We start from the raw sequence: 27,112 nt of genomic DNA, 5'->3' as shown, positions 1-27,112 counted from the left end.
GGGGCCATCCTCTACTGGAGCTCCTGTGCCAGGGACGTCCACATTCCCAGCAAGGGAACCAGTCCAGCTTTCCTTGCTGATGTGGCAGCAGCTGACTCTTTCTTCGTTCCAGCCCCTTCTGCCGGAGAGCGGCCACAAGCAGCTCACTTGAAGCCAAGCAGCAGCTGTACACTTCACTCTCAGACTGAGGCCCTGCATGGTAAACCCACAGATCAGCAGTGGCAGCTGTTGGGTAGATTGAAGCTCTCCAGACCGCTTGTTCTTTCTGTTCCACAAGTGTTCTTTCTATTCTGAAAAGTAAAGTCTTTACCGGTTCTCGGGCAGGAATGGACTGCTACTTCTGCAGAAGTAAAGTGGCTGTGTGATTGAAGCTTGTGTCTTGGGGTTGGACATTGTTTGGCCGTATGTATTGGGGGTTTAAGAGACTAAAATATTTTATACAGCAGAGGCTTGAGATGTAGTACATGGAATAAGGGGCCCTGAGACCTGATGTGGGGATATGGGGTGTGTGTGTGTTCCAGAATTACACAGGATTTAGAATGAGTGCTCTGTCTGTTGCTATGTTTTTGTTTAACTTTCAAAATAGTTCTCCAGTCTGTTAACCTATTAATCCCCAAAATGGTGAACATGATCCAGATACTGCCCGTCAACGTTACCCTCTTTGAATGCTCTCTTGCTTCTCCCGTGAGCAGCTCACTTCAACATTAACACAGTTGCTCTGTCTGTAGGTTGAACTTACTCTGCGACTGAGGGGCTGTACCTGATGAGCCTTTGAGGCTGTCGGGGTGGAGTGTTGCCCCCAAAGTGAATGCCTCGCTTCCTATGGTCCCATTCTGAACTGGGCATCACTGCTGGTCTCCTGCTTGGACTCTGCTTTCACCGCTTGGACCCGTATGGAAGCAACCAGAACCCATTTCACCGCTCGGAGCTGAAGGAATTCCGACGGCAGCTGTGTGCAGGAACTGGAACAAAGCTGGAGCAGGAGGTGAGCCAGTGCTCGATCATTACCCGTGTTGGGGGCACAGATGCAGACCTTGGGGTTAGTGTCCATTAGTTGTTCACCTCCTCTCAAACTCCCGCTGAGTACTGAGTGGGCTTGTTTATTTTTAGTAAAAGTTTATTCACCAACAAAACACTGACCATTATAAATGTACAGTTTCAAATTAAAATATTAATATCTACAGTGCATTCAAACCTCTGAGGGTCCCACCGATCCTGGAAATCCCTCATTGTGCCCATTTGAGTGGACTCTGTTACAGCCAGTCCTGCAATATCCAGCTTTGCCCCTCTAATCTTTCCAAGACCTGGGCAGCACAGTGGTGCAACTGTCTGTCAGAAGCACTGCTTCACGGCGCGGTAGACCCAGGTTTAATCCTGACCTCCAGTGCTGTCTGTGTGGTACAGGTATTGGTTTATTATTGTCACGTGTACCAAGATACAGTGGCTAGCTTGTCTTGCATACTGTTTATACAAATCAGATCTTTACAGCGTGCATTGAGCCAGAACAGGGTACAATAACAGTGCAAAAACTACCGAAAAAGTGCAGCGCAGGTCAACAACAAAGTGCAAGCTCATAACGAGGTAGATTGTCAAGTTTCTTGTTACTTAACTATATACATGTATATAGAAACAATACAACGTTTCTCCGAACCTGGTTGTAAATGCGACGAGCATATACAACAGTTCTTCTCTGTGCAACAGGAGAACACACATCATAGAACAATAGTCTGTTTTATTATTTTGTACATTATTATTGCACATTAGTGAATTATTGTGTATATTATTATTCTGTACTTTATATTAGTTAATATTATTATCATATTATTATTATTGCTAAGTGTGTTTTTAAATGTTGCTGCTGTAACAAAATAATTTCCCTCTCAGGGAATACATAAAGTACTTATTATTATTAAAGCGCAGTAGTATGCATAACACACGATATCGTGAAGGTAAGGATAAAATCCACAGATGAATCACACATAAATAACGAACTAAAGTGCATAAATTAAATTCTGTTAGTTTCCAAACAGATTAACCAGGGACACTTTGAATACAATGCAGCAGGAGTTTGGGGCCTAATTGCCTGAGGGAAGAAACTGTTTCCCATCCTGACCATTCTTGTTTTTATGTATCGGAGTCTGCTGCCTGGTGGTAGAACATCAAAGAGGATGTTGGATGGATGGCTTAATAATACTAAGGGCCCTGTGTACACAGTGTTCCTGATAATCAGAATCAGGCTTATTATCACCAGCATGTGTCGTGAAATTTGTTAACTTAGCAGCAGCAGTTACATAATACATAATGGAGAAGAAGAAAATAATAATAAATAAGTAAATTAATTACAGTCTACGTATATTGAATAGATTAAAAATCGTGCAAGAAATAATATATACTGTATTAAACAAGTGAAGTAGTGTTCAACGGGATCAATGTCCATTTAGGAATTGGATGGCAGAGGGGAAGAAGCTGTTCCTGAATCACTGAGTGTGTGTCTTCAGGCTTCTGTACCTCCTACCTGATGGTAACAGTGAGAAAAGGGCATGCCCTGGGCGCTGGAGGTCTTTAATAATGGATGCTGCCTTTCTGAGACACTGCTCCTTGAAGACGTCCTGGGTACTTTGTAGGGTGGTACCCAAGATGGAGCCGACTAAATTTACGACCTTCTGCAGCTTCTTTCGATTCTGTGCAGTAGCCCCCGATACCAGGCAAGTGATGCAGCCTGTCAGAATGCTCTCCATAGTACATCTATAGAAGTTTTTTGAGTTTTTGTTGACATGCCAAATCTCTTCAAACTCCTAATGAAGTTTAGATGCTGTCTTGCCTTTTTTGTATCTGCATCAATATGTTGGGACCAGGTTAGATCTTGACACCTGGTATGGTCCCTGATCATGTTCCCAATGGATGGTAGTGAGACCCCTATGATCCTCTCAACTGATTGTGAGGCCAAGTGTCCATATTATTGTTCAGGAAGTCTGTTTAAGATTCTGATAGCAGTGGGATAAAAGCTTTCCTTGAGCCTGATGGTTTGTGCTTTCAGATTTTCTTATCCTCTGCCTGATGAAGGGGAGATACGAGAATGTTGGGGTGGATGAAGTCTTTGATTTGGCTGCTTTACTGAAACAGAGTAGGTAGGAGGGATTAGTGTTTGGTGTTTTTGATTTGCTTTTTCGCTGGTTAACCGCACTGTGGGCTGAATGGCTGGTTCTTTGCGGTAATTTTTAATATTCGATGTTCTAGAGTACAAAGAGGAGAGACTGTTTCCTGTGATGTGCTGGGCTGTGTCCACAACTCTGCAAGTTTCTTGCGATCAGTTGCCATACCAAGCCATTATGCATCCAAGCAAAATGCTTTCTATGGTGCATCGATAAAAACTGTTAAGAGTTGATGGGGCCATCCTGAAGTTCTGCGAGCAGGACAGGCTATTGGTGATGTTGACATCTAGGAACTTGAAGCTCTCGACCTCAGCACTGTTGATGTAGACAGGGATGTGTGCACCATCTCTTCCCCCCCCCCCCCCCCGTTATTGAAGTAAATGGCCAGCTCTTTTGTTAACATTGAGGAAAACGTTGTGATACCATGTCACTAAGCTCTCTGCCTCCTTCCAGTACTCCGACACATCGTTGTTTGAAATGTGGCCCACTACAGTGATATCACCTGCAAACTTATAGACAGGGTTGGAGCAGAATCTGGGCACGTAGTTGTGGAGTGTATTGCAGAGAAGCAACTTTGCTGAGCACCACAAATTGGTGGAGGTGTTGCCGCCTATCCTGTCTGATTATGTTCTGTTGGTCAAAAACCCAAGGATCTAGTTGCAGAGGGAGATATTAACTCCCAAGGTCCAAAGTTTGCTTAGTATTGAAGGCAGATCTGTAGTCAATAGTGTGACCTAGGTTTCTTTACTGTCCAGAGATGAGCACAGGACCAGGGAGATGGTGTCAGTAAGGCAAATTACAATGGGAAAGGTTGTCTGAAAAACTGGAATTAATGTGTGCCATGAACAGCGTCTGAAAGCACCTTATGATGTGAGATATTACCATCATGGTGGATTTTGCAAGTTCCCCTGTGACTGAATGATTTTCCACCGGGGTGCCCTCTCCGTACCCTGACCCCTCCCCCCTTTCCCATCTCCCTAGCTCTTCCCCCACTCCACCCCTTATTGACTTCCCCTCCTGTGCTAAAAAATTGTCCCTACTGTATAGGTGGGTGGTAATATCTGGAGGAAGTTGATGGGGAATTTTAAATATGTATGATTAGTTTAAATGGATGGTTGATGGAAACATGGCCTGCTTCAATGTTGAGGGCATGCCCTGTCCCAGGGATGCAGAAGAGGCCAGAAAGGCTTTGTCCCATGCTCAGTGCCAAATGGCTGTAAGCTCACCGAATCCAGAGCTTGGAATAAAAGGATTTGCACACCTCCAACCCCCACCGCCACCCGCCCTTACTCTGCCCTCCTCACAGCGCTAACTGTCAGACCCTGCACTCCCACTCAGTGTGTTCACCACCCTTCTGTGCTACTCATCCGACCCCCTCCCCACTCCCTCTCTCCCCCCTTCTCCCGCTCCTCTCACCCCTCTGCTCCCTCTCCTACACCCCCCTTCCCCCTCTCTCCTTCCTCCCTGTTATCCCTGCCCTTCCCAGTGCTTGCTGTTCTTCTTTCCTATTACACTCCAGCACCCCACCCTGCTCTCTCTTGGCCCGTTTCCAGCTATTGGTTTGAATGACTCTCGATTGTGTTTCAATCTGCAATAAACTCCACAAGAATAAACGCGAGCCGATGCTTCTTTGTTGGTGGGGGAGGGGGAGGTCATTTCTTTGCTGCTGCTTATGCGTGGGAGGGGGAAGCTGGGGGGGGCTCTGGGGTTCTGACGTCTAACTGTCATTCATTCTTTGGGGCACACCTCTATTTTGTGAATGTTTGCGAAGAAATAGAATGTTAGGGTGTATATTGCGTACGTTTCTCTGACATTTAATATACATATTAAACATTCAATCAAGGTCACGTGGAACACCTGCCCTACGGAAAACAGTCCCTGTAATCATTAACCAACAGGCTCCCTGGGAGTAGGAGTCGCTACAGAGTTTTCAGCATTCTGTGACCTTGCCCTACCCTCCTCCCACTCCCCAGACCAATCCCATCTCGTCCCAACCCTTCTGCCGTCCTTGGAACCTGTGTGTGAAGGAGTACGATCAGGTATCCACTGCTGGCAGAGTACAGACTGCTAGTCAAGCGATGATCTGAAATAGATACATTCGCGAAACAGAACAGGCATCCTGACCTGGGTCAGCGCAGAAGTGTTGGAAACCTTTAGAGGCCTGGAGTTGTAGCAGATAGAATGCTAGTTCAAGCATCCGGTTAAGTTACCCTGTGCCTCAGCGTTTCGGACAGAGCTGCGGTGGTGGCAGGATTGGCTCGTTAGCCAGTATGACGCGGGAGTCTCATCAGATACTTGTGCAATCCATGTCAAAATCGTCTGTAACTTTCCAAACATCCCCTGCTGTTAGAGCAAGGCAGTGCCACCGTTAACTTTCAACTTCACAGCTCACTGTTTAGAAAGTACACTGGCCTGCAAGGGGATGGCTCGGTTAAAATTGGGTGTCTCTGCTTATTGCCTGGAACACCCAGTTTGTACCCTCATGCTGTGTCTGCTCTGGGCTGGTATAGAGGACACACATTACTCCCTTTCTAACATGTGCAGCACTTGTCTGTTGGAATGGCTTCAGCGTAGTTCTATACCTAACCTGGAACGTTGGAAACGGCAGTGCAGATGGCACCTTGCCCTGTAGCTAACCCAAAGCTACTGTCATCAGCCTATCATCTCCCTGTGGTGTCCCCTCTTCGGCCCTTTGCCACCTATCACTTCCCAGCTTCTCACTTTATCCTCCCTCTTCCCCCACCTGCCCACCTTCCCCTTCACCCGGTCTCACCTATCACCTGTTGGCTTGTACTCCTTCCCCTCCCCCACCTCCTTATACTGGCTTCCCCCCTCCTCCATCTTATACTGACTTCCCCCCTCCCCCACCTTATACTGACTTCTCCCCTCCCCCACCTCCTTATACTGGCTTCCCCCCTCCTCCATCTTATACTGACTTCCCCCCTCCCCCACCTTATACTGACTTCTCCCCTCCCCCACCTCCTTATACTGACTTCTCCCCTCCCCCACCTTTTCCTGACCTCCCCTCCCCCACCTTTTCCTGACCTCCCCTCCCCCACCTTTTCCTGACCACCCCTCCCCCACCTTTTCCTGACCTCCCCTCCCCCACCTTTTCCTGACCACCCCTCCCCCACCTTTTCCTGACCTCCCCTCCCCCACCTTATACTGACTCCCTCCCCCTCCTTATACTGACTTCCTTCATCTCCTTATACTGGCTTCCCCCCTCCCTTCTTCTCCTTTTACTGGCTTCCCCCCTTCCTTCATCTCCTTTTACTGACTTCCCCCCTCCCTTCAACTCCTTTTACTGACTTCCCCCCTCCCTTTATCTCCTTTTACTGACTTCCCCCTGCCTTCATCTCCTTTTACTGGTTTCTCCCCCTCCTTTCCAGTCCTGATGAAGGGTCTCAGCGCAAAAGGTTAACTGTCTCTAGATGCTGCCTGACCTGCTGAGTTTCTCGAACATTTTGTGTGTGTCTCTGGATGAGCTGTTTGAAGTGACACTGAATCTCTTCCGATTCCCGTGGCAGTGCTGTGCGATGAACGGGGTAGAATGAGTTCCAGTGCCCTGTTAAATCTACGTTAAGGGGTCAGGAGGTACCACGTCAGGGATTGTAGACCAACTTTAGGCTTTTGACAAGTGCAAGGGACATGTTACGGGGGAGGTCATGGTAAATTTGCTTTTATCTGGGAACATTGCGTCCGATGGTCTCCACTGTTCGCAAACATTTGGCTCAAAGGCACGTGTGCTAGGAGTCTGATTGGGCGAGCGGCTGGGGGTGGTGGTTGAAATCAACACTGAAGATTAGCTTTTCAGAAACAGTGAGCAGCTGTTACTAAGTACTGCGTTTGAATGTGTTCACATACTACAAGCAGGGATCAGGAAGCATCAGGAAAGGTTGGCGCTGAAGTAGTGTGTTGGGGAGCTTACAGGAGACTACGTGAGTGTATCTGAATGACAGAATGTGTTTTCTATAGAACTTACAGTTGCTTGAACACTGGTGTCTCTCAGCCTTTCTCACTGATGCCTGTACCCCGGTGTCTCTCAGCCCTTCTGAGCAATGCCTGTATACTGCTATCTCAAACCTGCTGGGTGACGTCTCTCTCCGATGCCTGTGCCCAAGTGTCCCTCAGCCCCTTTCCCTGATATTGGTACCCTGGTGTCATTCAGCCCTTCTCTCAGATGCCCGTATCCTGGTGCCTCAGCCCCTTTCACCGATGCTGTACCCCAGTGTCTCTCGGCCCCTCTCTCCGGTGCCCATACCCTGCTGTCTCTTGTTCCTTCTTTCTGATACCCGTTACCCAGTGTCTCTCATTCCCTCTCTCCAATGCCCATTACCCGGTGTCTCCTGGCCCCTCTCTGATGCCCATTACCCAGTGTCTCCTGGCCCCTCCCTACGATACCTGTTACCCGGTGTCTCTTGGTCCCTCTCTCCAATGCCTGTTATCTGGTGCCTGCCGGCCCCGCTCTCCGTTACCCGTTACCCGGTGTCTCCTGGCCCGTCTCTCCGAAACCCGTTACCCGGTGTCTCCTGGCCCCTCTCTCCGAAACCCGTTACCCGGTGTCTCTCGGTCCCTCTCTCCAATGCCTGTTACCCTGTGTCTCCCGGCCCCTCTCTCTGATGCCCATTACCCGGTGTCTTCTGGCCCCTCTCTCCGATGCCCATTGCCCAGTGTCTCTCGGCCCCTCTCTTCAATGCCTGTTGCCTGGTGTCTCTCATTTTCTTTCTCTGATGCCCATACCCCAGTGTCTGTCAGGCCCTGTCTCCGATGCCCGTTACCCGGTGTCTCTCGGTCCCTCTCTCCAATGCCCGTTACCTGGTGTCTCCCGACCCCTCTCTCCGATGCCCGTATCCTGGTGTCTCTTGACCCTTGTCACTAATGCCCGTACCCAGAGCATGTGACGCTAGTTGTTGTGTTTTGAAGTCTTCGCATACCTGGTGTACACTTCAGTATTTAGATAGTAAACAGGTAAAACAATGATACTATTTAGAAATTATAGTACTTTTCAATTGTCTTTTTAAAAAATTAATAATTTTTGAACAGGTTTTCTATAATGCTTCGTTTATTTCGGTCCGTCCCTGTTATACTTTTATTAACAGTAAAACAATGAACACGTGTAAATAAGCAATAGAACTCATCATTTTTCTTTTTTAAAAAGTCCATAATTATTGTTATTAATCCATTAACCTATGATAATCTCTGCTGAGAATTACCATGGCACGTGAGCAAATTTTTAATTGCTGATTTGGGCTCGGTCTCAAAACGGTTCACCGTCCCAATCTGTGCCGTCTCTACCACGTCTCTATCCGCTCCTTCAGAGCAGATTTACCCACTGGCATGTCTCTGTCACCCTCTTCTAGGAGATCACTGCACAATGTTCGCTGTCTTTCACCTTTCTTGGGTCCCTACTGTAGGAAGAATCGGTGTTATCACAAGTATCGCTTTGCTTCCCACTCTACCTCTATGTCAGCATTCCCTCTAATCGTTTTTTTACAGCTACATGGACCAACCATTGCTCTGAGAAGGAAATTTTCACACGGCCTGAAAGCTCCATGGCATTTTAATATTAGCATCATATTTTTAAAAAAAGGAAATTCCAGCTACATGGCAATGAAGGCTATGTGTGTGGGAGCATTTCTGTTACTGCATGGCCACGCAGAGTGAAAAGCGTTCTAAGCCCAGTCTGTCTCTGTCCTCCTATGTACTCCTCCATGGACCCTTCCCCATCCCTTGATTCTTTCCCCACTGTTTGCCTCTCCCTCCGCCTTTTGTGATATCTATTCATCAGCAGATATGTACCTCTCCTGCCTCTCATTAAGTGTATATTGTCTGGTGTCTCCACTCTTTTCAGTGAGTTATTTGTGCAAAGACTGGTGAAACTGACCACCTCTCTCATGGCTATTTTTATTCACAGTTGTCTTTCAGTTCCTTCTGTGTCCCTGGGGATTGTGTGGCTGAAGTACTTACTGGTAAAAGAACCCCTAACTAGATTCAAAGATTGAAAGTACATTCATCATCGAAGATTGTATAAATTATTCAACCCAGAGATTTGTCTGCCTAGGGGCAGCCGCAAAGCAAGAAACCCAAAAGAACAAAATTTAAAAAAACAAAGACCAACCTCCAATGCGCAGAGAAAGAGGGGAAAAAAAACACAAATCATGCAAACAATAAAAGCGAGCAACGACAACAGCATTCCAAACCAAGTTAAGTCCTTAGATCCAAATCCCCAGAGTAGGCCCAAAGCTTCGGCACCAGTTCATCATGTTAACGGTGCAAATCGTTGCAAAGTTCGCAGACATGAAGCACTGTAGCCGAGGGCAGTCTCGCAGCCTCAGTGCCATGGAGAGAGGAGCCTCCAGTCTATCTGGGCTGGCATTTAAATTGTCCAAGCAGCAGATCGTACCTCACATAGGACCCATGGCGAATTGCTCCAGGTCTCGAACATGCAGCCCAGCGATCTGCTTCGGGCCTAGACTTCGCTGCCAAAGAATCCGTTCTCAACCTCTCCGAACACTCTGCTTTTCCAGTCTACCTGAGCTGGTGTTTAAATTAATTATATTGCCTTTAACATACTCCATATTCACAGTGCAGTTCATGGGAGTGTTATCAGGTAAGATTAAATAAGTGTAAGTGTAGATGGTTAAAAGATTGTGTGTCTGTGTAAAGAACATCAAGTCTCAGTAGCTAAAAGCACAGTAACTAGTGCAGGAGAGTCTAAAGTTCAGGCCAAAATTGGAAATTCGTGTACCAGTAATTGAGTACTTCAGGGCTGAGTGGGCTACAAAGGTGGGAGGGAGCATGCACAGAGAGATTTGAAACTAAGGGTGTCTATTTATTTACAAATATTTAGATACACCACGGAATATCTACACCACACAACAATCCCTCGATTTAATCATGGGACAATTTGACCCTTCGTCAGGCCCTCCATGGATGCTGCCTGACGTGCTGAATTCCTCCATCATTTCTGTTTATTTATTGAGATACAACACAGAACTAGCATTTCTTGCCCTTTGAGCCACACCGCCCACAATCCCCGGATTTAAGCCTAGCCTAAATCACAGGACAATTTACAATGACCAATTAACCTACCGGTCTGGTATAACTCAGGAGGAATCCCACGTGGTCACAGGGAGAACGTAGAAAAGCAGTGGGAATTGAAACCAGATCGTCTGTACTGAAAAGTGTTGTTGCTAGAATCAATCTAATACAAAACTTGTGCTTATGGGTGAATGTGTTCTGGTGTGAAGTGTGATAATGGAAAGGTTGATAACTGATGTTACAATGGTTAGTTACGGGTAACCAAAGGCTCTTAGCAGACAGCAAGCTGTTGCTGTTAAAGATAGGAAATGAGTCAAAGGGGTTAATTGGTTTGTTATCAGTAGATGGTACTCAATGGTGAGAGGTCGATCCTACTCTTCATACTGCATGCCTAGAATCAGTGATATGGGTGAGGGGACCAAATGTAATGTAAGATAGGTGGGTATGCAAGTTCTTGTGGAGTACGCAAAGAGATTGTAAATGGATTCAAACCTTCAGCAGTGCTGGCGATGAGGAGGGTGCAGAGGCTTCAGGGGAGTGTAGATCAGGCCATGACGTAAGGAAGAGAATTAGTCCATTCAGCCCATCGAGTCAGCTTCTTCATTCAATCATGGCTGCTTTACTTTTCCTCTCAATTCTATTCTCCAGCCTTTTCTCTGTAACCTTTGACGCCTGTACTAATCAAAGGTCTCTCAACCTCCTAGTGACTTGGTCTTCACCGCCATCTGAGCCTAAGTGAATCTGCAAGGACTTGGAAGATAGAATATAAGGTGGAAAGTAATGTGAGGTCATCCACTTTGGTAGAAAGAAGATGGGCATGCTGTTTTTTTTTAAATGATGTGAAGTTGAAAGGTGTCAATAATTCAGTGGGATTTAAGTGACCTTGTTTACAAATCACTGAAGGTGAATATGTAGCAAGCAATCAGGAAGACAAACAGTATGTTGGTCTTTGTTGGAAGAGATTTTGAGTATGGGAGCAGTGTAGCCTCAGTTGTAGCAAGAACTAGGCCTCAATCCTCAAGTTTGCCTGCTGCTGCCGGCCAGGTGAGGGACGCAGAAACACGGCAGCAGAGCTGAACCTAGCTGGGCCTGGTCTTGCCTGTCAGTGCTGCCTCTAGTGTTTGAGCAGTGGAATGACAGGCTGGATTGCATGCGTCTGTACACTGCCAGGAGACTACCATCGATTTCTGGATACTGTCGTTCAGAATCTTGGACTATGTATGTTTTTTGAGTTAGTATGCTTCTTTGATTGATATTTTGAATTATGTTATTTGTTATTTTTGAATGTTTGGCTGCTATTTTGAATGTTTTGCACCTTAGCCCCAGAGGAACACTCTCGTTCAGTTGTATCTATGTATGGTTTGAATGATGATTAAATTTGATTTGAGTATGAGAAAAAATATTGCTCCATTTACAGTATATAGATACCTGGGGTGTTATGTTCAGGTCCAGTTTTTCTGTCTAAGGATGCACCTGCAGAAAAGATTTAGCAGAATCATTTCTAGGTTGACAAATCTGTGCTATGAGGGACCATACTGTGATACTGTGTACATATTTTAGTAGAGAGTTTTAAAGGATTGGAGGCAATCTTAAAAGTTCTCCTGAGCTTGTTAGAGTAGGCCCAGAAGCTGATGGCTTCCCAGGTTTTGCATGTTTGGAATCAAGGATCACAGTCTCAAAATAAGGAGGAAGCTGTTAAGGACAGAGTTGAGTAAAACAAAAATCTTCATCCCCAGATACAGCCGGAGGGAGGTGAATCTATGTTATTTATGGCCACAGGCGGCTGAGGAAGCCAAGTCACTGGGTGTATTTGAAGTGGAGCTTGCTAGACGCTTGATTTATGAGGACATCCTAGGTTATGCGAGAAGGCTGGAGAATACGGTAGTAATAAATCAGCCAGGAGCAGACTCGATGGGCCGAATGGCCTGATTCTGCTCTGACTTGTGGTAGATAATCTAACCATGAGGCCTGTGGAGCCTCAGTCGCTGAGACACACAGATCAATTGATTTTTTTCATAGGAAAGGAATCAAAAGATTCAGAATTAGCACAAGAAAGTGGTGCTGAGGTAAAAGACCATCCGTGCTTTTATAAACGAGGGATCAAATGACTTGCTAATATTAGTCAGTATCATTGTTATGGAGAGCACAGAATTCTTAGTTTGTGTTGTGGAGGTTGTTTCTTACCAGTAGCTAGCAGCTCCAATGAGAAACAAGAGCAATTCTTGATTTAGTTAGGTAACACACACAAAATGCTGGAGGAACTCAGCAGGCCAGGCAGCATCTATGGAAAAGAGTAAACAGTCGGTGTTTCGGGCCGAGACCCTTCATCAGGGCTGGAGAGAGAGGATGAGGAGTCAGAGTAAGAAGGTGGGGGGAGGGAAGGAAGCATCACAAGGTGAAAGGTGAAACCAGGAGAGGAGGGGTCTGAAGTGGAGCTGAGAAGTTGATTTATGAAAGGGATACGGCTGGAGAAGGGGGAATCTGTTAGGAGAGGACAGAAGGCCGCAGAGAAAAGGAAAGTGGTGGGAGGGGGAGCACCAGAGGGAGGCAATGGGCAGGCAAGGAGATAAGGTGTCAGAGGGAAATGGAAATGGGGAATGGTGAAGATTCGGGGGCATACCGGAAGTTCAAGAAATCGATGTCCATGCCATCAGGGTGGAGGCTACCCAGCTGGAATATAAGATGTTGCGCCTCCAACCTGAGTGTGGCCTCATCATGACAGTAGATGAGGCCCTGGATGGACATGTCGGAAAGCTATGTTGGGTGTCACTGATGTAGAAGAGGCCACACCAGGAGCACAGAGTCTTAGGGAGTGAGGCTTGACAGGTAGAAGATGTTTTAATGGGGGAGCACTTTGCTGGTAGTGATTGTAATTAGATTTAGAAAAATAGGTGTAATGGTACAAGGTTGGCAGGAAGCCAATGTTACTGGACTTAGAAGTGATCTCATAAAAGTGGTCCAACAACAGACACTTGAAGTTAAATCAGTCTCGAAGCAATGGGAGGAACTTATTAAACAGATGTGAGATATTCAGGATGTATGTTCCTAGTGGAAGACCAGATTGAGGAGGCGTATGAATGTAAGAAAGCCAAATGCCAGGAGCTGATAGAGCAATGCCAAAGACAGGGGTGAGGGGCAGAGTGTGAGCCTGTAGAGGTAGAGTGTAGATGTTTTGCTGGCTGCTCACTCTGCAGAATCTACTCTCCTCGGCATTAACCAGGGCTGCAAAGAAAAGAGCCATCAGGACCGTCACACAGCCTGCTGGGTTGATGCCTGATCAACCCTGGCTGGGTCGCCTGGGCAAGAATGTCTGATGTTGAAAGACCCAAACCACCCAAAGACCCCAGATTACATGACTGACTATGTGTCCCAGCCTAGGAAGTATCTTAGCATGGAAAACAGTGTGGGACTGCCTTATCTACGCATGACAAGTGTCTAGGGCACAGGATAGGTTCATAAAGAGGAGCTTTTGCCAGGTACCAAGAGCCTAGTACAATAGAAAACCTGAAGGGTTATGCAAAGTGTAACAGAGAGCGAAGTGGTTATTACTCAGGATGCAAAGCAGCATAAAAATCACAAATATAAATACAGGATGCAAAGCTGCATACAAATCACAAATATAAATACATAAGATTATCTTATACAATAGACTAATTGTAGGTACATAAAGGGATGCTGGGCACGGGAGTATCTGTACGTAAGGTGACTGACAGGAAATGATAAACTAGTGGAGAGGTATGGGAGCAAATAGGAAAGCAGAGAGAGGGTTTTTTAATTAAGCTATGAAAATAGAGACAAGGAGACATTTACAGTAACAAAGCATTTGGGTTCCTAATGAGCCTTTCATTCTTTGGAAATCTCTCTCTAGCAGGAGGTACCATAAACTGGGTGGTAGAAACAAACAAGAGACGTCAACGATTTACTCTTTCCATAGATGCTGCCTGGCCTTCTGAGTTCCTCTGGCATTTTGTTTGTGTTGGTAAGAACTCAGAAACTGGTTTAATCTCCTCCCAGCAAGGATGCAGTGAACACAAGGCAGACTGTGCTTGCTGAAGCTTAAAGTCATGTCTCTACTGGCTGTTATTGCCACATGACACGGGAAAGAGCAGAGGTTCTCAAGCGAGAAATTCCTTCATTTTAGAAACTTCTCACTAACCCAATCAATAAAAAAAACCTGTGTGTTTGAAAAGTGCTCCCGAAATATGTTTCCTTTCCTGTTTTGTAGGGACTGAAACATTTGATAATTGACAAACCTTTGGGGCAGAGGGACCCCACTCCTCCTCCTCCATTCCCCATTCCTGTTTCCCTTTCTCACCTTATCTCCTTACCTGTTCATCACCTCCCTCTTGTGCTCCTTCTCCTCCCCTTTCTTTCATAATCTTTTGTCCTCTCCAGTCAGGTCCCCCCCTCCTCCAGCCCTTTATCTCTTCCACCAATCAGCATCCCGGGAAGTGGGTGAGAGAGGGTCTTGCTGAACTCCCGTTGATGAGAAGATTTAAACTTCTTCAGGGTAGGCATTTTGATGAGAGTTCAGTCTCTCTCTTGCGATCTCTGCTGCTCTCCTCTTTGACCGTGTACTTACCCATCACCTTCTAGCTAGTCCTCCTTTCCATTCCCCTCCCCCACCTATTTATTCCCCTCCCACTTCCTGACAAGGGTCTTGGCCCAAAACGTCGACTATTTATTCATTTCCATGGATGCTGCCAGACCTGCTGAGTTCCTCCAGCATTTTGTGTGTGTTATTTTAGAAAGGACTTGAAAGAATACAAAGGAGATTTAAGCAGAAAGATGAGCTTCTTCTTGGTATAGAGAAAGCCAAGCGATACTTAGTTGAAATACGTAATATTTAAAGTCATAGTACGTTGGAAGGGCCCAGTGGTGGGGGGGGGAGGAGGGTTCAAAAATTAGATAATATAGCTTTAAAGTAATTATTAGAAAGATAAAGAAAGAGTTTTTCATTGGAGGTTGGCAGGAATCTGGAACTCATTGCCAAGAATTATGTTCGAGAATGAAACCTTATACTTGGATGTGTTCCTATCATTGACTGACATGGTGTGATCTTGGTACTGAGATACTTCTCTGCTTTTAGAAGGCAGTGCCAGTGGAATTTTCCACTGCTGTAATGAGGCACCTCAGATGTTGGGATTCTAGATCACGCATTGCATTTTACCTCCCTCCCCCCAGCTAGTTGCTTGAAAGCTCACCGCCACCCGGCTGCATCTCCTTCACGTTTGACCTCTAATGGGAAAGAGCAAGACGGACTCCCAGAGTGTCATTGCAACTGAGTCCAGCACGGGGCTGGTGCTGGAGCAGCCTCACAGACCGGCATGGGGGAACAAGCTGCAGTATATCCTGGCCCAGGTGGGGTTCTCTGTGGGACTTGGAAACGTCTGGAGGTTCCCGTATCTCTGCCACCAGAATGGAGGTGGTAAGTAGCCTCTTACTTGCTTATTCTGTGCTCCTCTCTAACTGATGACCTGTTGGACGATTCATGCTTCCCATCACAGTTCTTCTATGGAAACAGCTCACCTCAGCCTAATTCAGAAGCTATTCAGTCATGGCGCTCAACTGCCCGCAATACACTAGCTGAAACTAACCCTTCAGTGGGTCATAGATTCATGGATAGGTTCTTGGATTGGAAATCTACAAAATACACTCAGCTAACTTTTCACTGGTGTGGCACTACACCTTTCAGGGAAATAATTCCTAGTTGCAGGGAAGTGGATGAAACAGCAGGCAGAGTCAGGGATTGGGGATGGGTGTCTATGTCACCTTCCAGTCTGCGCAGTGTGGTAGAATCAGAAACCCTCAGCACCTGAATATCTACTTGGAAGAACTGCAGGACTCTGAGCGAAGGTAGGATCAGGTTGACAGTAGAGACATGAGGGAGTCAATAGTCACTTCTGTGTTTAACTTTGCAATGCTTCTAAACACCAGGCTGAAGACAGGGGGAGATCTCCCTCCAAGTTGCACACCTACCTGAGCTGGAAATAATTTGACACAAGTCTGAATCCTTAATGTCCCTATCCAACAGTCCAGTAGGAGCACCTTCACCATGAGGATTGCAACAGTTCAAGAAAGCAGCTCAACACCAACTCAAGGGAAATTGAAGATTGGCAATGGATGCTCGCCTTGTCAGTAACATCCAGCTGCTGAGAGATAAGGAAGTACCTTCTGCCGAGTGGGGGACAAACCCAATAAGAGATACCTCCTTTTTTGAAAGCTTGCTTGGTGCCCAAATATTATTTTAGCCAGGGAACTTTATGAAGTGTATTCACTTCTGTAATGGTGGAACTGCAACAGCCAGTTTATCCACACACAGGTAATAGAACAAGATGCATCATGTGTCAAACCTTGGAGGAGGATGAGGCCGTTTCGTCCTTTGAGCCCACCCTGCCATTCAATTGAACAATGTCTTATAGGGGCATAGAGCTGAAACAGACCATTTGCCTCACTGCGTCCATGAGGACCTGATGCCTCTCCAAGTTTCATCCCGTGTGCCTGCATTAGTCCTGTATCCCTCTATCCCTTTCCTACCTGTCTAAATTTTAAATATTGTTACAGATATTTGCTCTATATTCCCAGTATCTTAAGACTTGATTTCTGAACCTTGGAAGGTCCAGAAGACCACCAGAGTGAGTTCACAACTATCAGCGCCCTTTGATGACATACTTCCTGACGTCACACCTATGCAGCCTGGTTCTAACAGGGTTGAACTCCCTGATTAGAATCTCCCAAACCAGTCCCCACCAAAGGAAATATTTCTCTCTCTGCTCCTTAAGTCTGATTCACTGAAATGCCCTGCTGCTGCCGCCATCGGGAAGGAGATATCGAAGCCTTAGGTCTCAAAGTACCGGGTTCAGGAATAGTTGTGACCCATCAACCATCAGGTTCCTGAACCAGTGTGGATAACTTCACTCACCACAACTCTAAACTCATTCCATGACCTACAGACTCACTTTGAGACTCTGCAACTCATGTTTTCAGTAGTATTTATTTATTTGTGGGCCATCCATTTATTTATTATTGTTTATTATTTGTTATTTATTGTGATTATTTGTTTTATTTATTATTTGGGACCCGCTCTCAGGGCCTCACAACTGGCCACTTTTTGATATCCCAAGGACATGACCTGGAAGACTAGCACGCCTTCAGGGTGCTGGATTTTCGTGGCTCTGGAGATGGGCTGATTCAGGGCCGGTGCCTTGGCTGAGGCATTGCGGGAGAATACGTAACATTGGGAGTAGCGGGTTAGCTGCCCACTGTGTGTCCAGAGACCTGAGCCTTTCTGGGCGCAGAGCTTGGAAAAAGCAACGCAACAGACTTTTAACATCTTAAATCAGCAAATTGTTTGTTATATCTCCCCTCTTGCTGTGAAACGGGGATACCTCTTTTTCCCTTATTAAGGAGAGAGAGAGAGCCTGTGGTATGTTGAGTTAGCAGGTGAACAAGTATTCTTAGGGGTACTGCAAGCCTGTGTCTTTATTGATGTTTTGCTGCACGCTTGAGTGCTCGGATGAGGGTGCCGATGCTTTTTTTGCTGATGGGGCGGGGGGTTCGTTGTCTTGCTTATGCTTGTGCGTGGCAGGAGGGAGCTGGGGGGAGGTGTCTTTGGTGTTCTAATGTTTTAACTGTCATTCATTCCTTGGGGCACTCCTCTGTTTTCGTGGATGTTCGCGAAGAAAAAAGATTTCAGGATGTATATTACATACATTTCTCTGACATTAAATGTGCCCATTGAATCTATTTATTTATTTCTGGATTTTTTTGATATTTGGGCAGTTTATCTTCCTTCATACATTGGTTGTTTGTCAGTTTTTGTGCGTAGTTTTCATAAAACCATAAAATATAGGAACAGAGTTAGGCCACGTGGCCCATTGAATCTGCTCACCATTTCATCATGGTTGATCCATTTTCCCTCTCAGCCCCAATCTCCGCCTTCTCCCCGTATCCCTTCATTCCCTGACTAATCAAGAACCTATCAACCTCTGCCTTAAGAATGCCCAATGACTTGACTTCCACAGCTGCCTGTGGCCACGAATTCCACAGATTCACCATTCTCTGGCTAAAGAAATTCCTCTTCATCTCTGTTTCAAGAGGACACACCTCTATTCTGAGGCTGTGTTCTCTGGTTTTAGACTCCCCCACCTTTGGAAGTATCCTCTCCACATCCACTCTTATCGAGGCCTTTCAACAAGTTTCAGTGAGGTCAGCTCTCATTCTTCTGAATTCCAGTGAGTAGAGGCCCAGAACCATCAAACATTCCCCATATGACAAACCTTTCATTGCCAGAGTCATTTTCATGAACCTCCTCTGAACCCTCTCCAATGTCACCACATTCTTTCTTAGATAAGGGGCTCAAAACAGCTCACAATACTCCCAAGTGAGGCCTCACCAGTGCTTTATAGTCTTAACTGTACATCCTTGCTTTCATGTTATAATCCTCTCAAAATGAATTCTAACATTACATTTTCCTTCCTCTTGTCCTGCAAATTAACCTTTAAGGAATCTTGCACAAGGACTTCCAAATCCCTTTGTGCCCCATATTTTTGAATTTTCTCTCCACTTAGAAAATAGTCCATACTTTTGCTTCTTCTACCAAGGTGCATGACACCTCCCAACATGTCATTCTATCTGCCACTTCTTTGCCTATTCTCCTAATCTGTCCAAGTCCTTTTGTAGCATCTCTTCTTCCTCAAAATTACCTGCCCCTCCACCTATCTTCATATCGTCTGCAGGTTGATGCAAAGTCATCAATTCTGTCATCCAAATCACTGATATATAATGTAAAAAGAGGTCCCAGTACAGACCCCTGTGAAACACCACTAGTCACCGTCAGCCAACAAGAAAAGACTCCCTTTATACTCACTCTTTGTCTCCTGCCAATCAGCCAATGCTCTATTCATGCTGTACCTTTCCTGTAATACTATGGGCTCTGAACTTGTTAAGCAGCCTCATGTATGGCACCTTGTCAAGGGCCGTCTGAAAATCCAAGTACACAACATCCACAAATTCTCCTTTGTTTATCTTGCTTGTTATTACTTCAAAGAATTCCAACAGATCTGTCAGACAAGATTTTCCCTTAAGGAAACCATGCTGACTACGACTTGTGCCTCGAAGTGCACCAAAACCACATCCTTAATAATTGACTCCAACGTCTTCTCAACCACTGAGGTCAGACAACTGGCCTATAATTTTCTTTCATTCTATTGTATTTGTGTTTTTGCCCGCAAAAAAACAAATCTCAGGGTAGTATATGGTGATATATATGTACTTTGAAAATAAACTTATGTTGAACTTTGAACTCTGAACTGTGTTCAGAGGACAGCAAGATACGTGTGTGCAAAGCTGTCTTTGTCAGTGAAACCTGTGGACACAGACCTAATCAACAAAATGTAATTCTTGCAGGAGCGTTCCTTTTCCTCTATCTACTTCTGCTTGTGGTGATGGGAATCCCGCTGTTTTTCCTGGAACTGGCAGCAGGGCAGAGCATCCGCCAGGGCAGCATTGGAGTCTGGAAGCACATTGACCCAAAGCTGGCTGGCATTGGATTTGCCAGTTGTGTGGTGAGTGAGAAGGTGGGGGGAGGATGGTGAAGGAACGCCTGCAGGGCCAGATATAGAGGAAGAGGGCGCAGTGCATGTCAGTGAAATTGGAATTACATGTACTAAGATGCAGTGAAAAGCTTGTCTTACAGACAGTTCATACAGATCAAGTCATCGCATAGCACATTGAGGCAAAACAGTCTTCAATAAACTTTAACAGTTACAGAGAAAGTACAGTGCAGGTAAACAATGTAGAAGATTATAACAAGACAGATTGTGAAGTCAAGAGTCCATCTTATCCTCGGGAGCCATTCAATAGACATAAATGTCTTTGAGCCTGGCGGTACATGCTTTCAGGCTTTTGTGTCTTCTGCCTGATGGGAGAATATCCTGGGTGGTTGGATTCTTTGATTGTGCCGGCTGCTTTACTGAGGCAACAAGAAGTGTTGACAGAGTCCATAGAGGGGAGGCTGGTTTCCGTCATTTGTTGAGCTGTGTCTGAAACGTTTTTGCAGTTTCCTGCAGTCATGGGCAGAGCCTTTGCTGTACGAAGTGCACTCTACATCTAGACCAGGGATTCCCAATCTGGGGTCCACGGGCCCCTTGCTTGATGGTGTTGGTTCATGGCATAAAAAAGGTTGGAAACCCCTGATCCAGACAGAATACTTTCTATGGTGGACTGATAAAAATGGTAAAGGTCAATGGGAACCTTTCAGCTTCCTGAGGAAATAGAGAGTGGAGACAGGGTCAGTTGGTATGAGGTAACTGGGGTGGGAGGGGTAACTGCAACGTTCCAGGGAGTATGATGGGGCGGGGATGGAAGGGTACAGATGTGGATGGTGAGATTGCTCTGTGAGACCCCCAAGACTGACATCTGCTTTACTTGTTGCCTCTGCCTCCACAGGTCTGTGCCTTTGTCTCACTCTACTATAATGTCATCATTGCCTGGAGTCTCTTCTACTTTGGTCACTCTTTCCAGTACCCACTGCCCTGGGAATCGTGTCCCTCTCTCCCCAACAACACAGGAGTAGGTACGTATCTACACTTAAGTTGTCTTTTCCACACCCGCCCCCCCCACCCGCACAACCACGTGCCTGCTCTCCTGCACCACCGGTACTTGCCCTGATTGTTTATTTCCACTCTCTGCCGCAGTGACCGAGTGCAATAAGAGCTCCCCCACCACTTACTTCTGGTACCGTGAAACCTTAGAGATCACCGGCTCCATCAATGAGAGTGGAGGCCTGGACCCCACCATGACAGGCTGCCTGTTTGCAGCATGGGTCATTGTCTGCCTCGCCATGATCAAAGGAATAAAGTCCTCAGGGAAGGTAACACATGATTCCATTTTCATTATTTCCACAGGGAACTATGGCAGCTCCTGCCAGTCAGGTGTCTGAGGGAGTTATGTCAATTTAACAGTCATCTCTTGAATAAATCGAGGCAGGAGGCACCCAAAAAAATCCCTCTCCAGGGGCTCCTGGAATTCCACCAAAGGAGCAAATCAGCTCCTGGAGAAAATAGGATTGATTTTAAAAAAAATGGGAATGATGAAGAAAGCATCCCATAGGATTTTTGCAGAGCAGAGCGCGAAAGTTTCAGAAGGTTCTGAAAGCTAAAGTTCTCACTAAAGAGAGAAGGGATGAGAGTTCATCAGCAGTTGTTTCGACAGGTAGCCTGGCCAAGTCCATCTCTCTGCTGCTCTGGGGGAGGTTGGCTTATACAGATGGTGAATTCGTGGAATTCATTGGCACAGACAGCTATGGAGGCCAAAGTCTATGGGTATATTTAAAGCAGAGGTTGATTGGTTCTTGATTAGTAGGGGCATCAAAGTTTATGGGGAGAAGGTAGCTGAATGAGGTTGAAAGGGATAATAAATCAGCCGTGATGGAATGGCAGACCAGACTCCATGTGTCAAATACCTAATTCTGCTCACATGTCTTATGGCCTGTATGAGGAAAGCCAAGAGTCAAGAAAAAGTTGCAGGGAGTGGCTGCAGGCAAACCTTGGAAGGAGGGGTGGGGATTTACAATGCAGTGAGCTGTGTAAGCGTGCAGCTGAGAGGAAGGGTGTGCGTCAAATGAATGAGTGTGTTGGGCAGGGTAGAAGCTGGTCAAAATTGGGCAAGAAGAGAAACCCGAGGAATAATTAAGCCCTGGTAATGACACTGGAGGGCCGGCTGGTGGTGTAGTGGTATCGGCACTGGACTTCAAGGCAGAAGGTCCTGAGTTCAAACCCAGCCGGGTCCCAACCTGGGCAGCAGCAGTGCCTGCGCAGAAGAAAGGCCTGGCAATCTACTTCCATATCGTGCCATGAAAACCCTGTGGACCCTCTGGTCCATGAAGTCACAAAGAGTCGGACTCAACTTAACGACTGAACAACAACAACAAATGACACTGGAAGAGGAGCTGTGGAGTTGGGTAGAGACAGGCAGTGTCAGCGGGGGGTGGGGGGTAATATTTATTGAAAACAATCAGGTGCAGTATGTTCAGGTCAAGGAGTTGGGAATGAGCAGTGAGAGTGGTTGGAACCAGTGGCACTAGAGATCTGTGTTAGTATGAGGGGTTCAGTGGCCTCTTTTATTCCTACCATGCTTCTAAGCGGGAATATTTTTGTGCACACTCACTTGTACTGGGTGGCTAAATATGCGTTATTCTGGTGAGCAGAGAGTTGCTAACGTCTTTGCCATTCACCCCACAGGTCATGTACTTCAGTTCCCTCTTCCCTTACCTCGTGCTTTTCTGCTTCCTCATTCGAGGCCTCCTACTGGAAGGGTCCGCGGATGGAATTCGCTACATGTTCACTCCTAAGGTAGGGGGAAGTGTTTGTGGGAGTGTAAGAGGAAGGGGCTACAACTTGGACCAGGAAATGGGCTTCAGGTGGTCGTACTGACTGAGATGGTCGGCTGAGGGTTGGAGGCACATTCTACTCAGTGATGAACTGTCTCATTCCTTCCTTCTCCTAGATCCATTCTACTTTGATTCCCAGGTGGATGAAGTGGGGCAGGTGACCGAGGGATGTGGAGGGGGGTCTTACACTTTCTCAAATGTGCCTGTTATCAACAAGTGTCACTCTGTGGGAAGTGGAGTAGGAGTCACAACGAACGTTTCATTCCTACCCACTGACATCATTTTCCAAAAGTTATAAATTCATGAAGACTTCAGAGTTACAGATATATTTCCACATCTTGTGTGTCACCACAGACCACTACAGCACAGAAACAGGCCCTTTGGCCCATTTAGTCTTGCTGGCCTGGTTTTCTGCCTTCTCCCATCTCCCAACACCTGGACCATTGCCTTCCATGCTCCTCTATTCCAAACTTAAGTGTTACAATCGAACCTGCATCCACCACTTATGCTGGCAACTCATTCCACACTTGCACCACCCCCTAAAGAAGCTTCCCCTTCAGATTCCCATTAAATATTTTACCTTTCATCCTAAACCTATGTCCTCTAGTTCTAGTATCCTCCAACCTGAAAGGACTGTATGGATTCACCCTGTATAAGATCTCCCTTTATTTTCCTGCGCTTCGGAGAATAAAATCCTAAGCTATGCAATCTATCCCTGGCACTCGGGTCCCAGCAACGTCAATGTAAATTTTCTCCGCGTTCTCTGATACCTTTCCTGCGCACTATACTCTAAATTTGACCTCACCTACATCTTCTATAGCAGAGCTTCTCAACCTGGGGTCCACGGACCCCTCAGTTAATGGCAAGGGTCCATGGCATAAAAAAGGGTTGGGAACTCCTGTTTTGCAATTTTAACATAACAGCCCAAGGTCCTGTGCTCAGTGCCCTGAATTATGAGGGCTGATGTGCCAAAAACCCAACCTGACCTATTTAACCTATCCCTGTGGGAAAGAGTTAATCAGTCCATTAGACTTGCTATCAGATGTTCTTTGTCTCTTGGCTGAGTGAGATTTAATCGCTGGTTGGTATACAAATGGTTCTGGCTCTGTGCTGTGGTTTTATCAATGGGAAATTGCTTCGAATAAGATAGTGCAACTGATGTAGGAAGTGTCTCAGACTCATTCCAGAAACGTCAGGAGTGAAGATGGGTTGCAGTGTTCTCAGCCAGGTTTTTGTGACCAAGAAGCAGCAATACTGTGTGTCTGTACCAACCCTAGCACTGTGTAAGACCAGGACATGGGAACAGAATTAGGCTATTCGGCACATCGAGTCTGCTCTGCACAGCTGATTTATTCTCCCTCTCAACCCCGTTCTCCTTGTTTCTCCCCATAACCTTTGACACCCATACTAATCAAGAACCTATCAACCTGTACTCTAAATATAGTGGATTCCGGATAGTTGGGACATCTGTTGATCAAGCCAGCTGCTTATTTAGGGCAACTCTTAAAAAAAAACACTAATCAAGAAAATAACCGTAAACAACAGGAGTTCTGCAGATGTTGGAAATTCAAGCAACACACATCAAAGTTGCTGGTGAACGCAGCAGGCCAGGCAGCATCTCTAGGAAGAGGTACAGTCGACGTTTCAGGCCAAGATCCTTAATCAGGACTAATGAAGTCCTGACGAAGGGTCTCGGCCTGAAACGTCGACTGTACCTCTTCCTAGAGATGCTGCCTGGCCTGCTGCGTTCACCAGCAACTTTGATGTGTGTTGCAAGAAAATAACTGTGATTCCCTTTATTTAGGGCACTAATTGGGACAGTAGACTTTTGCTGAACAGTCTCTAACTAGCATCAGACGTGTGCACTTGTGTGGGCGTTAGACATTCCACTGTGCTTAGAGCGAACCATTTTGAAGTAGTGTCAATTATGTGAGCCTGTATTCAAAAAGCAATGATTTTTGTCGCTGATAGTTGGCGAGTAATAAGCAGTAAGACAATTCAGAACTGTTTTGCTCACTGCGGTTTCCAACATTCAGGCTTGGTAATCTCAGAAATGGCTGGGAGTGAAAATGAAACTATTTCACTACATTAACAAGCTATGAACTACAAGAGGTACAGGTATGATCTCCAGAAAGCCATCACAAGGGCGGTGGAGATTCAAATTAGACTGGAATCAACAATGGATGCTAGACAGCTGTGGTGGGGTTTGAATGCCATAACCTCCTACAAAGTTAAACCTTGTGATATAGGGGACAGCAGAGCTTCGCTTCCAGATGAGCTCAATGCCTTCTATGCTCGCTTTGACCACCAGGACAAGGAGGAACAATTGCACACTCCATGTCTCCCTGTGATCCTTTGGTCTCAGTATTTGAAGATGACGTGCCTTCAAGAGAGCGAATCCAAGGAAAGCATCCATTCCAGACAGAGTACCTGGCCTGTACTGAAGACCTGTGCTGATCAACTGGCTGGTGTGTTCACGGACATCTTCAACTCTCGCTCCGGCAGTGTATGGTATCCACCAGCTTCAAGCAGGCTTCAATCATACTGATCCCCAAGAAGAGCACGGTAACCTGCCTCAATGACTATCACTCAGTGGCACTTACATCCACAGTGATGGAGCGTTTTGAGAGGCTGGTGTTGAAGCATATCCGCTCCTGTCTGAGTGGCGACTTGGATCTGCTCCAATTTGCCTACCAAAGCAACAGGTCTAGAGCAGATGCCATCTCATTGGCTCTTCACACAACCCCGGAACATCTGGACAACAAAGATGCATACATCAGGATGCTCTTTATCAGTTACAGCTCAGCATTTAGTACCATCATCCCCTGAAAACTAATCAGTAAACTCCAAGATCTGGGCCTCATTGCCCCTTTGTGCATTTGGATCCTGGATTTCCTCAGTTGCAGAACCCAGTCGGTTTGGATTGGCAAAAACATCATCTCTGCAATCTCCATCAGCACAGGATGTGTGCTTAGCCCCTGCTCTACTCACTTTACACCTATGACTGTGTGGCTAAGTACAGCTCCAACACCATATACAAGTTTGCTGACGACACCACTGTTATGGGCTGTATCAAAGGTGGTGTTGAATCAGCAGACAGGAAGGAGATTAAAAATTTGGCTGAGTGGTGTCAATATAACAACCTCTTACTCAATGTCAGCAAGACCAGGGAACTGATTGTAGACTTCAGGAGAGGGAAAACAGAGGTCCATGAGCCAGTACTCATCAGAGGATCAGGTGGAGACGGTCAGTAACTTTAAATTCCTGGATGTCACTATGTCAGAGGACCTGTTCTGGACCCATCATATAAATATATTTTCAAAGAAAGGCCAACAGTTCCTCTACTTCCTCAAGAATCCGTGGAGATTTGGCATGTCATCAAAAACTTTGGCAAACCTCTATAGATGTGTGGTGGAAAGTGTGCTGACTGGCTGTATTATGGCCTGGTATGGGAACACCACTGCCTTTGAGCAGAAAATCCTACAAAGGGTAGTGGGTTCGGCCCAGTACATCACAAGTAAAGCCCGCCCCCCCCCCCAACCATTGAGCACATCTACATGAAACGGTGCTGTGGAAAAGCAGCATCCATCATCAAAGATGCACCACCCAGGCCGTGCTCTTTTCTCACTGCACATCAGGTAGAAGGTACAAGAGCCTCAGGACTCGCACCACCAGGTTCAGGAACAGTTACTACCCCTCAACCATCAGGCTCTTGAACAGAAGGCGATAACTACACTCATTCTATTTCTGGTGTTCCCACAACCGATGGTCTCACTTTAAGGACTCTTTATCTTGTTATTTCATTCTCTCATTTATTGCTATTTATTTATATTTGTATTTGTACAATTTATTCATTGATCCTGTTTACAGTTACCGTTCTATAGATTTGCTAAGTATGCTCGCGGTAAAAGAATCTCGGTTGTAGGTGATGGCATGTATGTACTCGATAATTATAAATTTTACTTTGAATTTGAAGGTATCAACAATCATCTTACAGATCCACTGGGTAAATTCCCCTGTCAATAATAAATAGAAACTAATACAGTTTTATAGTACTGTAGTAGTATTGATAGTGTTCTAATTTGTTCTGCATTTCGTTAAAAACCTAATTTGTTACTCAGTTAAATGGTAGTTTGGCTTTTTTATGCGTTTATAACTATTTCCATGAAACTTTGGCTAATTGGAAAATGTGCTGGTCCCGATGTGCCCCTATTAACCGGAATCTACTATATATCCAATGATTTGGCCTCCACAGCCGTCTGTGGCAATGAATTCCACTGACTTACCACCCTCATGCTAAAGAAATTCCTCCTCATGTCTGTCCTAAAGGGGCATCCTTCTGTTCTGAGACTGTGCCCTCTGGTCCTAGACTCTCCCACTATTGGGAACATCTTCCCCCGTCCACTCTATATAGACCTTTCAATAATGGGGCATTATAGAAGAGATTTGCTCTGTCTCTTGTTAGGATAATTCCATTTCTGAAGAGTGGGAGACTGCACTCAATTTCTTGTTGCATAGGTGGCCATTT

The 27,112-nt window shown here is 45.9% G+C and overlaps 1 protein-coding gene across 7 annotated transcripts in view; it reads left to right on the top strand.

Annotated features, from left to right (window-relative positions):
- Positions 1-27,112, top strand: part of LOC140204832 (sodium-dependent neutral amino acid transporter B(0)AT2-like) — a 49,277-nt gene that overhangs the window by 7,733 nt on the left and 14,432 nt on the right. For 2 of the 7 annotated variants that reach the window (XM_072271676.1, XM_072271669.1), the window contains exons 2-7: positions 729-985; positions 15,378-15,621; positions 19,602-19,759; positions 20,643-20,769; positions 20,891-21,066; positions 22,436-22,546. In XM_072271676.1, the coding sequence (XP_072127777.1) occupies positions 15,435-15,621; positions 19,602-19,759; positions 20,643-20,769; positions 20,891-21,066; positions 22,436-22,546 (759 nt within the window). In that variant the 5' untranslated portion in view covers positions 729-985; positions 15,378-15,434. Of the gene's footprint in view, positions 1-95; positions 200-245; positions 349-728; positions 986-6,988; positions 7,091-15,377; positions 15,622-19,601; positions 19,760-20,642; positions 20,770-20,890; positions 21,067-22,435; positions 22,547-27,112 lie in introns of those variants that run through there. The other 5 variants (XM_072271671.1, XM_072271670.1, XM_072271672.1 and 2 more) reach the window with 5 other exon arrangements.

This window comes from Mobula birostris, chromosome 11 (genome assembly GCF_030028105.1).
Source record: "Mobula birostris isolate sMobBir1 chromosome 11, sMobBir1.hap1, whole genome shotgun sequence".
NCBI classification, from domain to species: Eukaryota; Metazoa; Chordata; class Chondrichthyes; order Myliobatiformes; family Myliobatidae; genus Mobula; species Mobula birostris.
Note: the sequence above shows the minus strand (reverse complement) of the source record. Positions and strands in the feature narration are given on the sequence as shown.